A 15417-nucleotide genomic window follows, 5' to 3' on the forward strand; every position below is an offset into this window, starting at 1 on the left:
AATCTTGGTTAGTTTATAATAATAATATTTAATTCAATTGTTCTTCCGTCTGTGACCAGTATATGTACTGGATAGACATTGTCGATTTATAAAACATATCAATGTGCGTATTGGATCACTATAATCCACTTTTACTGGAGTAAACGACCAATTTCTTTTATTTAAGGAAAACTCCGTCTATTATTTCAGTTCATTGATTAGACCGGTGACTAACTTTAAAATGATTCAATTCAATAATAATAATAATAATATTTTTTTTCTCACATTACATGAATGATAAGTTTTACAAATTGAATTAATCATTATACATAATTATATCATCTTATTATCTATCATACATGAAGTGAGAATCTATCAAAATTTTCCTATTATAATTTTGTGGCAACCCCATGAAGCTAATTTTAGCTTATATTGGGGGATTGTAAATACTCAGGGCACAGCTCAGGGATATTTTTGCAAGATTTGAATTTATAGATGGAAATGTTCATAGAGTGGTTCTAGGTATGGTCACAAGTGAGCAAGTCAAGAACAATAAAAAAACTGTCATAAGACAGGTAAAGAACAAACAGGCCTATTGATTCAATCATTTTGAAAATAATTTGAATCTAAATTTATTACTAAAGAACTATTTATTGAGCGTTTCCTGTTGAGAACAAAATAAGTTTGTTGTGCAACACAGAACCACCAAAAATCATTAAAAAATAAAAAACTGTCATAAGACAGGTCAAGCACAAATTTCCATTCAATCATTTTGAAAAGAATTTTAATCTGAATTTATAACTAAAGAATTATCTATTGAGCGTTTCCTTTCTAGAACGAAATAAGCTTGTTGTGCAACACAGAACTACCAAAAATCATTAAAAAATAAAAAACTGTCCTAAGACAGGTCAAGAACAAATATTTATTCAATAATTTTGAAAAGAATTTGAATCTGAATTTATAACTAAAGAACTATCTATTGAGCGTTTCCTTTTTAGAACGAAATAAGCTTGTTGTACAACACAGAACTACCAAAAATCATTAAAAATAAAAAAAACTGTCTTAAGACAGGTCAAGCACAAATTTTCATTCAATCATTTTGAAAAGAATTTGAATCTGAATTTATAACTAAAGAACTATTTATTGAGCGTTTCCTGTTTAGAACGAAATAAGTTTATTGTACAACACAGAACTACCAAAAATCATCTCAAATTTACTCAAGTGCATGCATTTTGCATTCTATGAATTTATAATTTTTTTTTCATGTCACTTACTGCGCGATGTATGACTTTGACTTTGTAGCGGGAGCATCTCCAAATGTTGATGATTCTTGGTTCAACGGGTCCAAATAGTTGGCAGGTGAATATGATGCTAGAAAGTTGGGTTCTTCTAGTCGGTAAGGTTCGGCCAGGCTTATGTCCATCATACGATGTCCCTAGGTAGTCCAATATTCTAGTTGTCAGCTACATGACGCATTGGCCACTAACAGTCCTGTAAAAAAACAGAGAGCTCTATTTACAATCATGTTTAGGCCTAGACGTCAATGAAAAAAATTTTATTAATCTGATGAAATGGATATGAATGGAAATGGAACTGACAAAATCTTATTCATTTTATCCTTATATGGAGAAATTCCACTATCTTTATGAATCTAATGTAGCCTAAATAGACTTATTATTTCAATAGAAGTAGGCTAAGTTTCTTAAAATTATTTCAAGTTCTGAGATTCCTCATTCAAGTATTGATAACGTTTCTTATTGACTACTATTGGCCTATTATTTCAAAAAGCATAAAGGTGCGTACAGATATACGCGCCTCCAACCCGCTCCGCGCACGCTTCGCCCTCGTTCCGCCATCGCACCGATCATGAATATTACGGGAGATGTTAGCTCTTCTCGCGTTCCACTCTTGCTCCCCAGTCGATCATCAATCGATCTGCTCGAGTGACGTTCGATTGCAGAGCTGAGCGAAAGTCTGTACGCACCTTAACATTAATGAGTTTTACAAAATTAAGGTAGATAGTGTTATTCATATTCTGCTATAATTATTTCTTTTCGTTTTTTTGGTCTCAAAATTTTATAGTTTTTTCAAAGTTTGGAGTTTTCTGAATATTTGTAATTGATTTAATTCAATTTAGAAGTATTTTTTAAATTTAAAAACGATTTTCGTGTGTTTTGAATTGTAAATTGAGTGTGTAATTGAAGAATGTTGAAGTGACACATAACCCAGCTACATTTTGACTGTTGTGAAAATTAGAATTGGAACCGTTTTGGGTGTGAGCCTGTGGTACTTTTCTGTAAGTTGTGTGATTGTGAATGAATAAATAAATAATTTCTATAACAATTATTATTAAACGAAGATCCAAATTACATTTCCATCTGCGATTTCTATAAGATCAGTATTATCACTGCTATTCCATAGAACCAAAGAGCGAGGAAAGAAAATTTAAATGTTCTGTTTCTGTAGATGAGTCTATTCTATATAGAGTGGTAGAACTAAAAAAAAAAAACGTTTCATCAATAATAAACATACTGTTTCAGAACACATTGGCGTTTCACTGCTAGATTAAAATTGTGGAAATATAAGGTTTCGGAGGACCACTTCATGTCTTCTACCACATTCAAAATTCTTTTAAAAGCATTCCTATATGCGTTCTGAATCCACAATCGGCCTAATTGTCCATGAAAATATTTTAATGGCATTGGGAGAAGAAAAACTGACAATTAGAAATTCCTGTTGGAAATATATAAAACTCAGTTTCGAAACCTGATATAGAATGATATCAATGAACAAAAACATGATTAAATTTCATAACATGAATGTCATGCTAACTTACTATAATAATTTCAAAGGGTTATTATATTACACAAATAATATTATTTTTGCGTGCATGAAACGCTCAGAGACATTTATGATGCGGGACATGATCAAATTATTAATGCATCTATTTGATCTGCTCCCACTATGACAATTACGTAGTGTTCATGTTAAATAGTAGAGCTTCTAATCCAGGAAGTAGAGTGGTTCTCTTTATCAATGTCAACACTTCAAATTGTGTGAAATCCGAGATAGAAATTATTCGTCTCAAATGAAGAGGAATATTCATGGTTTCACTATTATTTTTTATGGAATTGTTGATTATTTTCATTGTTCAAAAACTTTCTTCTATTTATTCCATGGTACCTATCTCTCTCTATTTAATTTCTCTTTATCAATGTCAACACTTCAAAATCGTGTGAAATCCGAGATAGAAATTATTCGTTTAAAATAAAGAGGAATATTCATGGGTTTCACTAAATTGAATTGAATTGAATTATGGAATTGTTGATTATTTGCACTGTTCAAAAACCTTTTTCTATTTATTTCATGGTACAGTATTATTGATTGAAATAATAGTATTACTGTAATAAAACTCCTTTGTAGGTCTGCACTAAATGTCTCTTTAAATTAATTCAATAATTTTGAATACATTGTTCACATTGCAGAATACATAGCTAATGTAAATACAATCAGTACAGTAATCAATACATGATTTATCAATAAAGTTTTCAAAACTCTTGAACAGTACTATAGAAATCTTGTCAAGCTTCTACAGAAAACCAATTTGTGAAATTATTTCAGACACATGTGCCAATTTCATTACACATTGTCAATTCTAATCATACATTCAGTTGCAGACAATTGTTTCCCATATGCATGCTCTCCAAGTAGAGCCCAATCATTCATTGGAACTCGTTTCAATATGCGACAGCACAACAATAAACCTCTATTTCACTTGAAAATACATCAACCAGCCATCGTCGTTGAATAGTTGAGGAAATACAATCAGGTTGTATTGTTTGAAATTTATTCAATTAGGTCTTGTTATAGAGTTTGTCGAGATTGCATCATTTCACAGACAATGCATGAGTGAATTAATTATGCATGATCAAATTATTGATATTGAGTAAGTAAGATGTTTGATGCTCTTTGGATGACATGCCCCTCGTCCTAGCGATGTAGGAGGCGATTTGAAATGAAATTAAATGGATTTTCTTTGTTATTTTGTTTTGTCTTGTTTTGTGTGTTTTTAATAAATGAATAATAAATAATAATTTAAATACAAATGAAAATCAGGCATGAACTTTCTAGCATGTATAATTTTTTAATGTGAATTTGGTGATTTGTGATGCTTTGGCTGAGTAACTGCCACTTATCCATTCTATTGATTCTCATTTTTTGAAACCAATTCTGACCGTTCAAAGTGAATGTCAGTATTCAATATAAGGCTCTGAATTTTTTTTCCAATTTTCAATTCAAAAATTAATTTATTTCGCACAACATAATATTATTACAAAACATTGTACTAGCTAAAAATCCAAAATAAAGAATACAAATATATATAATATGCATATGCATTCATAGGCCAAGGTTGAAAATAGTTATTTGTGCAACTAGTGCGCAAAGTGACAGTTTGCTGCACCGAAAGAAACGTTTACGCCCGAGCCGTAGGCGAGGGCGGAATGGTTTCTTGAGTGCAGCAAACGAACTTTGCGCACGTATTTCACATTACATTTTTCCTACAGTTACCATTGAATATGAAAAGTGGGTAATTATGGGTAAAATTCCCTAAAATCCATCAAATGTTTTTCTGTGTAATTTTATTATTAATAAAAACCTTAATTTATTTAAAATTGAATAATAATAATTGAATTATAATGATTAGTAATTCAATTGAAAATTTTTGTGACTGCTTGAAGCGGGTTTATGTTATGTAAGCATTGAAATGACTATAATCAAGGCAAGGCAACGCTGTTCTCCACTGTCATTCATTATAACGTGGGCCTCACTATGAGTATTACCAACTTAATTTTGATTTTGCTGCACTGGTGCTCCATATAACCTACTAACTATTTTGCGTTGTCATGCTGCAAATCTGGAGTACGCAAAGTACTCACTTTGCGCACTAGTGCGGAAAAGTGATTCTTTGCGATCTGTAATCAGTGTAGCAATGGCCACTTTCCAAGGTAACTGTAGGAAAAAATAATTTTACACTTAATATGTTAAATACTAATAGAATCTTGTAAGTTCTGCAGCCTCTTCTCCAGCATCATGAACTTCTGTCAGCCCTCCATGATAGGAGTGTTGTGAACACTCAGATATTAGGTGATTCATTGAAGAATAATAATGAAAATCCACTTTGAAAAACAATTATTTTAACATTATTTGTTTTGCTTTAGAGAACAAAAAGACTAGTAGATCTGAATTGAACTGAAAAAGTTATTACAAAGTTTACCTTTCATAATGATTTGATGAATAGTTGATAACTATATTACTGTCATTTGAAAACACACAAACTGCATTCAATTTAAAAAGATTTCATCTCCTAAAGATGCGCCGCGAACATGAGCAATTCACTTTTAATCAGCTGATGCCAAGCTTTTTATATCTATATCTTATACCGTTTCTGTAAAACTACAGATATAGTCAGCTGATTAAAGTGAATTGCTCATGTTCGCGGCGCGTATAGCCTATCTGTACGCAGGTTAATAGTTGTTACTAACATATTTTAAATTCATGTTCAACTTTCATATTCAGTTCCCCATACAGGTATTATACCTTTGGGCTTTGTTGTTCTGGATTGCAATATAATTATTGTAAATTGATGTTCTCTTCATGTAAACTTGAGGTGCAATAAAGGAGTTTCAAAATCAAATCAAATATCCAAAGTGAATTCAACCTTCAGTCAGACTTTTCAACAAAAACCTTGAAAGCATTACGCAAATATCTTCTCTCCCATTTCACTTCTTGTTTAGCAGCTTAATGCATCCAATCTACTTCAACAAGAAGTTTGTTCAAATATTCAAACCTTGCCTCGTAGTACACCCACACGCTGAATTCAATTTGGCAAGATAAGTTTCTCAAATACTGTAATTTCTCAGATAGAGCCCTGCGTTAGTGCTGTTAAGTTAACAAGTCAATACCAGAGGACCGGCTTGGAAATACTTTCCCCGTTTTCTTATTTTGACGGTTTTCTTTGACAATGAATGTGGAAGAAAAGGAGAAGGAGATGGAAAATTAGTGAGGGGATGAGGAGGAGGAAGAAGAGGAGAGGAGAAGGAGGAGGAGGAGGAGGGAGGCAGTCAAAATTCAGCCGAAGCTGAAGGGCATAGAAGTAGGCCACTTCAATCAGAACTCAAGTGATCCCCCCCGCCTCCTCCTCCTCCTCCTCCTCCTCCTCCTCCTCCTCTCATCATCCGTTTTCACGAAATGACAAGTGAAATGCCACTCGAATTTGTGAAGAGAGAGAACGGAGAAAGGGAGTGAGCGAGTGAGGAGGAAGAGTGGTTGGGAGAGGTCTTGAAAAGGAAAGCTTTTGGGGGGTGAATAAGTTTCAAGTAGCATGGATACTGTACAGGGTAAATGTTTAGCTATTCCAATTTCAAGCTGACTGCTGCTGTTGCTCTTATCTTCTCTTTTCTTCTTCTTTTTTATTGTTCTCTTTCTTCTTCCCTTGTTCATTTTTCGTGTTCTTCCAATATTCCTCGTTCTTGGCGTTGCTTGTGTTGCTCTTCGTTTTTTGTTTTTCTAATTTACTTTTTCTTTTCTCCTTGTTATTTTCCTTCTTTTCTTATCTCTTTTTCTTATTCTTCTAATTTTCCTCTTCTTCCTCCTCCTCCTCCTCCTCCTCCTCCTCCTAATTCTTCTCCTTCTTCTACTCCACCTCCTGTCATTTTTTTCTGGTTCTTCTTTTCCTACTTCATCCTGCACCTCCACCTCCTCCTTCTTCTACTCCACCTCCTGTCATTTTTTTCTGGTTCTTCTTTTCCTACTTCATCCTGCACCTCCACCTCCTCCTTCTTCTACTCCACCTCCTGTCATTTTTTTCTGGTTCTTCTTTTCCCCCTTCCTCCTCCTCCTGTCGGCTTCTTCTCCTCCTTCTGCCATTTTCTTCTTATTATTATTTTTCTTCTGCTTTTTTTTTCCTTCTTCTTCTTCTTCTTTTTCTTCTTCTTCTTCTTCTTCTTCTTCTTCTTCTTCTTCTTTTTCTTCTTCATCTTCTTCTTCTTCTTCTTCTTCTTCTTTTTCTTCTTCATCTCTTCTTCCTTCTTCTTCTTCTTCTTTTTCTCCTCGTCCTGTCTTCTTCTTATTTTTCTACTTAGTTTTTTCTCTTTCTTTTCTTTTCTCCTTCCTCTTCTCCTGTCTTCTTCTACTTCTTTATTATCATTCTCTTCTTTCATTTCCTTCATTTTGGCCCAATCATTTTTCTTTCTCTCTTCCACTTGCTCTTCCCATTTTCTCCTCTCCTATTCCATTTCGTCCTGCACATGGTTTATTCTCCTTCTTTTCCAGCTCTTCTGCTTCTCCATTTCTGCTTCTCCATTTCTTCTCTCTCTGTTTTTTCATCTCGCTGCTGCCTCTTTTGCTCACTGCCTTGTCCTGAATTTTCTCCTCCCTTATCTTCCACCTCTTTTGAAATAATTTTTATTTTACTAGTGTTACTTTTCATCTCTGTTTCTCCTCAATGTCACGCCATATCGGATGTCTCAATCATTAGAAGTTGTTGTTGAGTTTCAGATGAGTGAATTATTTCAATAACGATTCAATTGAACCGAATACCCTGATCGGTCGCATGGAAATGGAACCAAATATCCAATCCCAATCTCATGGATTATTATTGAAGCAGGCTTTTAGAGGTTTAAAATATTCAAATTGGTTGCTGTTGAATTCGGATGCTTCTATTTGACAGTAGTAAACACAATACAGTCTAGATTTGGATGATAACTGGGATTTCGTCTAAAGCTTGTAGATTAAAGTTAATCTTAAAATCAAGATTAATTAATTAATTTGTCATTTAAATTTATGTAAGTACTAAATGAAAAAGACTAAGAAATTGCCAAAAAACCGCAGATTTATTGATACTTAGAAAGACCGGTTTCGGTTATTACACCATTTTCAATCTGTGTTTAACTTAGAGTTATAGAGTGATAAACTTGGGAGTTTATCAGAGATTGACAATGGTGTAATAACCGAAACCGGTCTTTCTAAGTATCAATAAATCTGTGGTTTTTTGACAATTTCTTTGTCTTTTTCATTCAATACTAGCTGGCCCGGCGAACTTCGTACCGCCAAATATGCATCTTATGACAAACTTTAGCTGATCTAGGCATTTGAGACTCATGAGCTATATATTTGTTGTGTATCTGCCATACGCTAAATAAATAGGCTAATTCAATTCTTTAAATCAGGTGATATAGAATAATAATCGATTTTTTAAATACAGTAATTGTTTTCGTAATAACTATCAAAACATAGGCTAACTCAAACTCAACCTAATCATCCAATGGGAGAGCTCCGTGCCCCACCGACTCGTGTGAAAACGCATGGAAAACGCTTTGTAAGGCTTGACCCCAATGGAGGATATTATTTTCAGTTCTTTAAATCAGGTGAAATAAATTAATTATCAATTTTTCAATTGTCTTCATGAAAAAGCATATCAAAGCATGCTTATTTTACTCGAAATTCAGTTTGCATGGAAGTTTCCTTCACAATTAATAGAGAATATTGGGCGTGCCCGCCCGACTCATCTGAAAACACCTGGAAAACGCTTTGTGAGGCTTGACCCCAATGGAGGATATTATTTTCAGTTCTTAAAATCAGGTGAAATAAAATAATAATTCATTTTTCAATTGTCTTCATGAAAAAGCATATCAAAGCATGATTATTTTACTCAAAATTCAGTTTGCATGGAAGATTCCTTCACAATATTCTCTCATGACATGGTAGCTTCAAACGTTAATTCTGTTTCAGTGTGACAAAGTGAGACCTAGACACACTCAAAGCAAAGTAATGATGAATAGAGAAGGCCTGCCAGCCACTACCGTAGGTAGACAGAGAGAGGATGACTACTCTAGATTCACTTCAAATTATTGTCAACATTCCTTACATCAATGCTTCTTCTTCTTCTTCCTATTCAACCAATTCTGACTGACAGTCTAAAGTAAATCTATCTCACTATAGAAATTGGAGTAGATTCACTTCAGATTGTCAACATAATATAACATCAATGGTATATGCTGACAGTTTAAAGTGAATCTATTCATCTTCTAGAATGTGAAGCCAGGAGGAGTATGTTGCAGCGGTCAGACGGTCAACACGACTTGGACCTCGGTCGTCTTTTTGTTTGCTAATGAAATTGATGAGATCTTTGTTGACTCCAAACTTCTACAGAGAGGGGCCTCCTGACAACACTACTATGACGTCATGATGTTCGGGCCAGCTTTAGATCTGGGACAATTTATAGGAGATTGAAATAGCCTACCTGAGAAGAATGTACAGATATAGGTTGTGGTTTTGACTGAGTCTCTGGGACAATCGTCTGATTGAAATGGGATAGGTGTGTTGTCTTTTTTTTCTTTAAGGCTTCTTTTGAATTTAAATAAATACTGAAATTTAAGTACCCTTTTTAGATGATTTAATCACGACATGTTTCGGTTATAATAATGCCATTATCAAGTGATTTGAAAATAAATATTAATAAATGATTAAAAAATCTGGTGTGGCGCACTCACACAACTTTCCTTGCCGTTATGAAAATTGATCACCTGACGCTAGTGTTTCCGCGCATCTCAAGTCTACTATTCCAAGATCTGAGCCAGCTGGTGGCAGGACAATAACGATGGAGACATACAATGTCTGCTATCTCTTCATAGTGAATGATTTAATAGAATCAACAGTTGCCAACAGTTTGCAATTGAATAATCACATTTTCTCGAATTCCAAGCTTATTTTCAATTTTAGGTGGAAATGTTACTGAACATTAATTGTAGAGATTTTCATGCTCAATCTCTTCCACCTGAATTTTCTTGTTTAAATTGTATCTGGAGCCTGATAATTGGGAATCTAAAATCGAACTTTGCATAGATGGGGCGGAGCTCCTGAAATTTTTACAGATATGAGACTTGTGGCAGTTGATAGAGCTTATCAATTTCTATTAGGTATGAAATAGATCAAAATCGTTGGAGCCGTTTACGAGAAAATCGCGAAAAACCCAGTTTTTGACAACATTTTCGCCATTTTAGCCGCCATCTTGTATTGCATATGATCGAAATTGTTCGAGTCGGATCCTTATAGTGTAAGGACCTTAAGTTCCAAATTTCAAGTTATTCCGTTAATTGGGAGATGAGATATCGTGTACATACACACACACACACACACACACACACACACACACACACACACACACACACACACACACCACACACACACACACCAATACCCAAAAACCATTTTTTTGGACTCAGGGGACTTTGAAACGTATAGAAATTTGGAAATTGAGGTAGGTACCTTAATTTTTTTCGGAAAGCAATACTTTCCTTACCTATGGGTAATAGGGCAAGGAAAGTAAAAAGGGTACTTAGATTTCGATAGCTGTGTTGTTTGGACAGTATGTACAGAGATAGATTGTGATATTGATTGAACACATCTAACTGAACTAATCAGTACAGTTTTAAATATTATTATTAAACGAAAATTTAAATTAAATGCTGTAATTCACCCCGAAGACTTCTGCTACTGCAAATATTGACAACAGGGTAAACAGCTAGATGGAAATCTGTTGGATGACAACCCTGTTGTCAATATTTGCAGTAGCAGAAGTCTTCGGGGTGAATTACAGCATTTAATTTGAATTTTCGTTTAATAATAATAATTAATTCATTAGCATTTGAATAATTGCAATTTCTCAGTAATTTCCATCTGCAGTAAAGTTTTTTGCAGTTTCAAAAGTACTGTGATCTGTCTATTCTATATACAGAGAGTTTCACAAAAAGGCTCACAATTTTTAATTCACTCCGAAGGTGTTTCACATGCCAGAAAATTTATTGTCTTTGTAAAAAAACATAGCCTAATGATTATTGAAACAATATGCTCCTTTCTCGTTAGTTTTTCAGTTTTCTGTCATATTGTTTTTTCAAATAAAAATTATATTTTGTGAATAGATTTTATATTTGAAATAGTTGGACTTTGTGAAGACTTTAATAGATGAAATAGTGAACTTGTTGAGAGATGAATTTGTTTGTACATACAGTGGGTATTGGAATATTTCACAAGATATGCTGAAACCTAATTTTTATATTGTGAGGGTCAACTTGATCATTGTGTCATTAATTATTGGTATTTTACATTTTAATATAAAATATATTCAGTAATATATTGCTCAAAAAACCTTTTGTAGATTCAAAAACCTGTACTGTTTAAACAGAAATTATATAGTTTATGTAGATTGAGGGTCAACTTGTTGATTGTGTCATTAATTATTGGTATTTTACATTCTAATATAAAATATATTAAGTAATCTATTGCCCAAAAAACCCTTTGTAGATTCAAAAACCTGTACTGTTTGAACAGAAAGTATATAGTTTATGTAGATTTCAATATTGACCGAATTTCCAGTGTTTCTGTTTTCTGTTTCTGAATTCAAAAACCTGTACTGTTTGAAGAGAAAGTAGGCTATATAATATTATGTCAATTGCAATATTGACCGAATTTTCAGTGTTTCTGAACGCTCTGAAGGCCTATTTGATATGATAAGCATGTCCTAATCGCAAGCTAAGATTTCTGAAACCACACTGCTCACTGTACTGAATAAAGCCTTCTGGTTGTCATAGCAACGAGGATCTAGTCTGCAAACCTCCCTAGCAACTACTGAGTCAATAGGCAAATTGATATCCCAAATAATATAGCTCACTGATTAAACACGTGACCTGGTTCTTGGATCATTGTTGTGATTGAACTGGGAATTCGTCGTTGATGATGTGGTTGTTTTATTATAATAGGGATAGCAGTATTATTATTATCACTGATATTTTGAGTGTGAATACACTATTTTAGACAAATTATTACACAGTCATTTGTTACGTAAACATATTTTAGTGTTCTTTTATCTTTTTAGGGCTACTGAAACACAATACAAGTTATCAAAGGTACCTTTTTCATTTTATTATAACATAAATAACAACATAACATATAACATAAAGCCTATTGTAATATTTTTGTAGTAAAATGAAATGATACTTGATAAATTTTATTGTTTTTCAATATCTTAGTGTTGTTTTTTATGTAAGAAGATTTTCATCAATAGACAGAATTAGATTTATTATAGGTTTTTTAATTCACTTTTTAAGGCTGTTTGGTACACTTTTTTATTCAAATTAGATAATCTTTATCAATATAATTGTTAATATCATTATAAGAGTGAAAAAAGTGTCAACTGATATTTTTAAGTGGTCTAATAAGCGAGTTATGGGTTGTTGAAAGTGCTAACTCCGTCTTCTTTCCAGATCATAAACGGTTTCAAATTTTCCATTGGAGTTTTTTTTAATACATTCAGTATATCATTGGCTTTGTTCTAATATGCGTTTTTTCGCGATTTATGCCAAAATAAACAAGTTATCGAATTTACTTTTTCATTTATGAACGATATGGGGAATAACATGTTTTAGATTGGAAAGATACATTTTTTGAATTTTTAAGAGAAATTCTGTTAATATAGTCGAAACCGTTTATGATCTGGAACGAAAACGGAGTTAGCACTTCAACGTCCCATAACTCGCTTATTAGACCACTTAAAATTTCAGTTGCCACTTTTTCCCACTCTTATAATTATCTTATAACAATTATATTGAAAAAGATTATCCAATTTAAATAAAAGAAGGGTACTGAACAGCCTTAATAAGACTAATCAATTTTATTTATACTATTTTCAGAGTTGATTATTCAATAAAATAAATCTTTCATCCTCTCTTTCTATTGTAATATTACATTTTTCTCAATAAAAATCGAGGTGAAATACTATCAAACCTATTTGGATAAAATTGGTAGTACGTCACTATTATTGGTGTTATTGTCGTAGTTGTAGACAAGGATTTTGAATTTCAAGCCTATACTGTATATATTATGAATTCCTCTCACTCTAAAAATAATATATAATATGAAAACTAAATAATATATTATTCTAAAAATACTAATCTGCAATGTCCCTTGAAGTTTTCCTCGATTCTCTCAAGTCTCGTTTTGTATTCAGATTGTTGAATTTTTCTAGGTTTAAATTTGGATTGATAGTAGGTATGTAGGTCTAATTGTAATGGAACAATTCAACTCAAATGAAATTATAAAGAGCTATCCTGTGGTTTAGGTTTTACATTTCTAATTACATGTTTCAATGTTTCACCTGTACAATGTTTCTATGGTACATCAAAATGATGTGTAATAGAACCAGTCCCCGTTTTTTTTTCTAGGCATGATCAAGTTACGTAGTTGACAAGTTTGATGATTTGTCTTGTGAAACAGAGTAGTATTTACTGTCTTTTTCAGTAGGTACTCAATTAAATCACAGTAGATAAATTATAGAACCAATTGATTCATCTTGTAACTCATATTTTGAGCGGGCTCCTTACCTAGTTGATCTGTTTTCAATATTTTACTGTTTACCAGGCTCTGTAGAATATAAGGTAACAACTGTAAAATTTCCATGCTCAATTAACTCTACTCTACTTTCCTTATTCGTCATAATATGGAACTGCAACAAGGAAGCATCGCTTCTGCAGTATATGACACGTGACATGTCGATTATTATCTGACATTCTATTACTCTTTCTATAAACTCTACTCTTCTCATAAAAATCAATGAATTCATTTACAATATACTATCGAAATTATTGTAACAATTCAATTAATTTTCAAATAATATAACAATAATAACCTTCATTATATTATCATTCATCCCATCATCATCATCTAGGCTTAAAATACTTCTAGAAAGTCGCCTTTGTAAAATAATAATAATCATAAGAACTGGAAACATAATCTCATTTGAACCAAATTTATCAACTATGAAAATTCGGGAGAGAAACATCTTTGTGGTAATCTTGTCGATTCTCACCCAATCATTGATTTGATTCTGTGTATTTCTAAATAGATGAATAAATACATTTTAGGTAACTTTCTCATGATAATCCTGTTGACTCTCTCTCAATCATTGATTTGTTTCTGTGTATTTGTGAATGAATGAATAAATAGGCTTAATACAGGGTGATTCTTAATCATGGTAAAATAAATTAATACGTGATGGTAGAAGTAAAAATAAGAAACAAAGTTTTCCTAAACATATATCCATAAACGCTTCATTAGCCTGCTATGCAGGGTGAAAGATTTCGCCCGGAATTCAGTTCCTCTGGTGAAATACAACGATGCTGAATTGTTTGGGGACTAGTTTTTGGAAAATTTATACTGGATTCTTATGGAAAAATATCTGAAAAATTGAATAAAACTAGTCTGGAAGCTGTAGTGTGAGTAGTTTTTGAGAAAAAAGTTGAAATATGCAAAAAATCTAAGTAGAAAAACACAGACTCCTACGTTTGATGCCCAATAACTTTCTTTAATGACCAGAAAACAAATAATTTTTCGCAATAAAAATTATAGAGAATTTAATTCTGAAAAGAATCATGTAAGCTGTGTAACCTAAATTTAAATAAAAGTTGTATGAAATGTATTCTTATGTAGTACATTATACCACAGAAATTTGCTGTTTTATGAGGAGAGAACTAATAACTCAAGAAGTCTGTGTTTTTCTACTTAGCATCTTGCATATTTCAACTTTTTTCTCAAAAACTACTCACACTACAGCTTCCAGACTAGGTTTATTCAATTTTTCAGATATTTTTCCATATGAATCCAGCATAAGTTTTCCAAAAACTAGTCCCCAAACAATTCAGCATCGGTGTATTTCATCAGAGGAACTGAATTCAGGGCGAAATCTTTCACTCTGTATAGCTCGCTAATGAAGCGTTTATGGATATTTATGTATGATAAGAATTTTTTTTTATTTTTATCTCTAATATATCACTTATTAAATTATTTCATAATAATTGAGAATAATCCTGTATAAATGTATGAATGATTGATTAATCATGCATGGACCCAGCTTCCTCCAAAAAAGTTTTTTGAACATGTAATGAATGAGTCTGAAAGGAGAACTCATAATGCACCAAGGAATACATCAACCACCAAATTGGCTGCCACTCATATATAATTGCTTGTTCCTTTTAGCCTAACTCTAACAATTTCACTACAAAACATTACAACTAATAAGCCGTACCAGACACAAACTTTACAGCTGGACTTGGTAAGTAGCATCTATCTGCCTGATAAAACTTTGCAGCGTAATATCCTGCTCCAATGACCGCATATATATATACCCATTCTAATCATGTTCTCATATCTGTATATTCGTCTGTACTGGGCGTAATATCTAGGCTTCTCATATCTGTATATTCGTCTGTACTGTAGTGTAATATCTAGCGCTAACTGGAGTTGATAATTACTGAGATGGGAATTTACATTTGAAGTGTAATTCCCGGGGGTCAAGCTGCTTCAATATCGTTTGTAGCAGCTCGTTTA

At 32.8% G+C, this 15417-nt stretch overlaps 1 protein-coding gene across 2 annotated transcripts in view; it reads right to left on the minus strand.

The window, feature by feature from the left end:
• The window catches only part of LOC111058775 (G-protein coupled receptor moody), a 59223-nt gene that overhangs the window by 18726 nt on the left and 25080 nt on the right, over positions 1-15417 (minus strand). For both annotated transcript variants that reach the window (XR_005572461.1, XM_039437579.1), the window contains exon 2: positions 1254-1470. Coding sequence is in view for 1 of the 2 variants with exons in the window: in XM_039437579.1 (XP_039293513.1) it covers positions 1254-1405 (152 nt within the window). In the remaining variant the exon portion in view is untranslated. The remainder of the gene's footprint in view (positions 1-1253; positions 1471-15417) is intronic.

The sequence above is a fragment of the Nilaparvata lugens genome, chromosome 11, assembly GCF_014356525.2.
Source record: "Nilaparvata lugens isolate BPH chromosome 11, ASM1435652v1, whole genome shotgun sequence".
In the NCBI taxonomy this organism is placed as follows: Eukaryota; Metazoa; Arthropoda; class Insecta; order Hemiptera; family Delphacidae; genus Nilaparvata; species Nilaparvata lugens.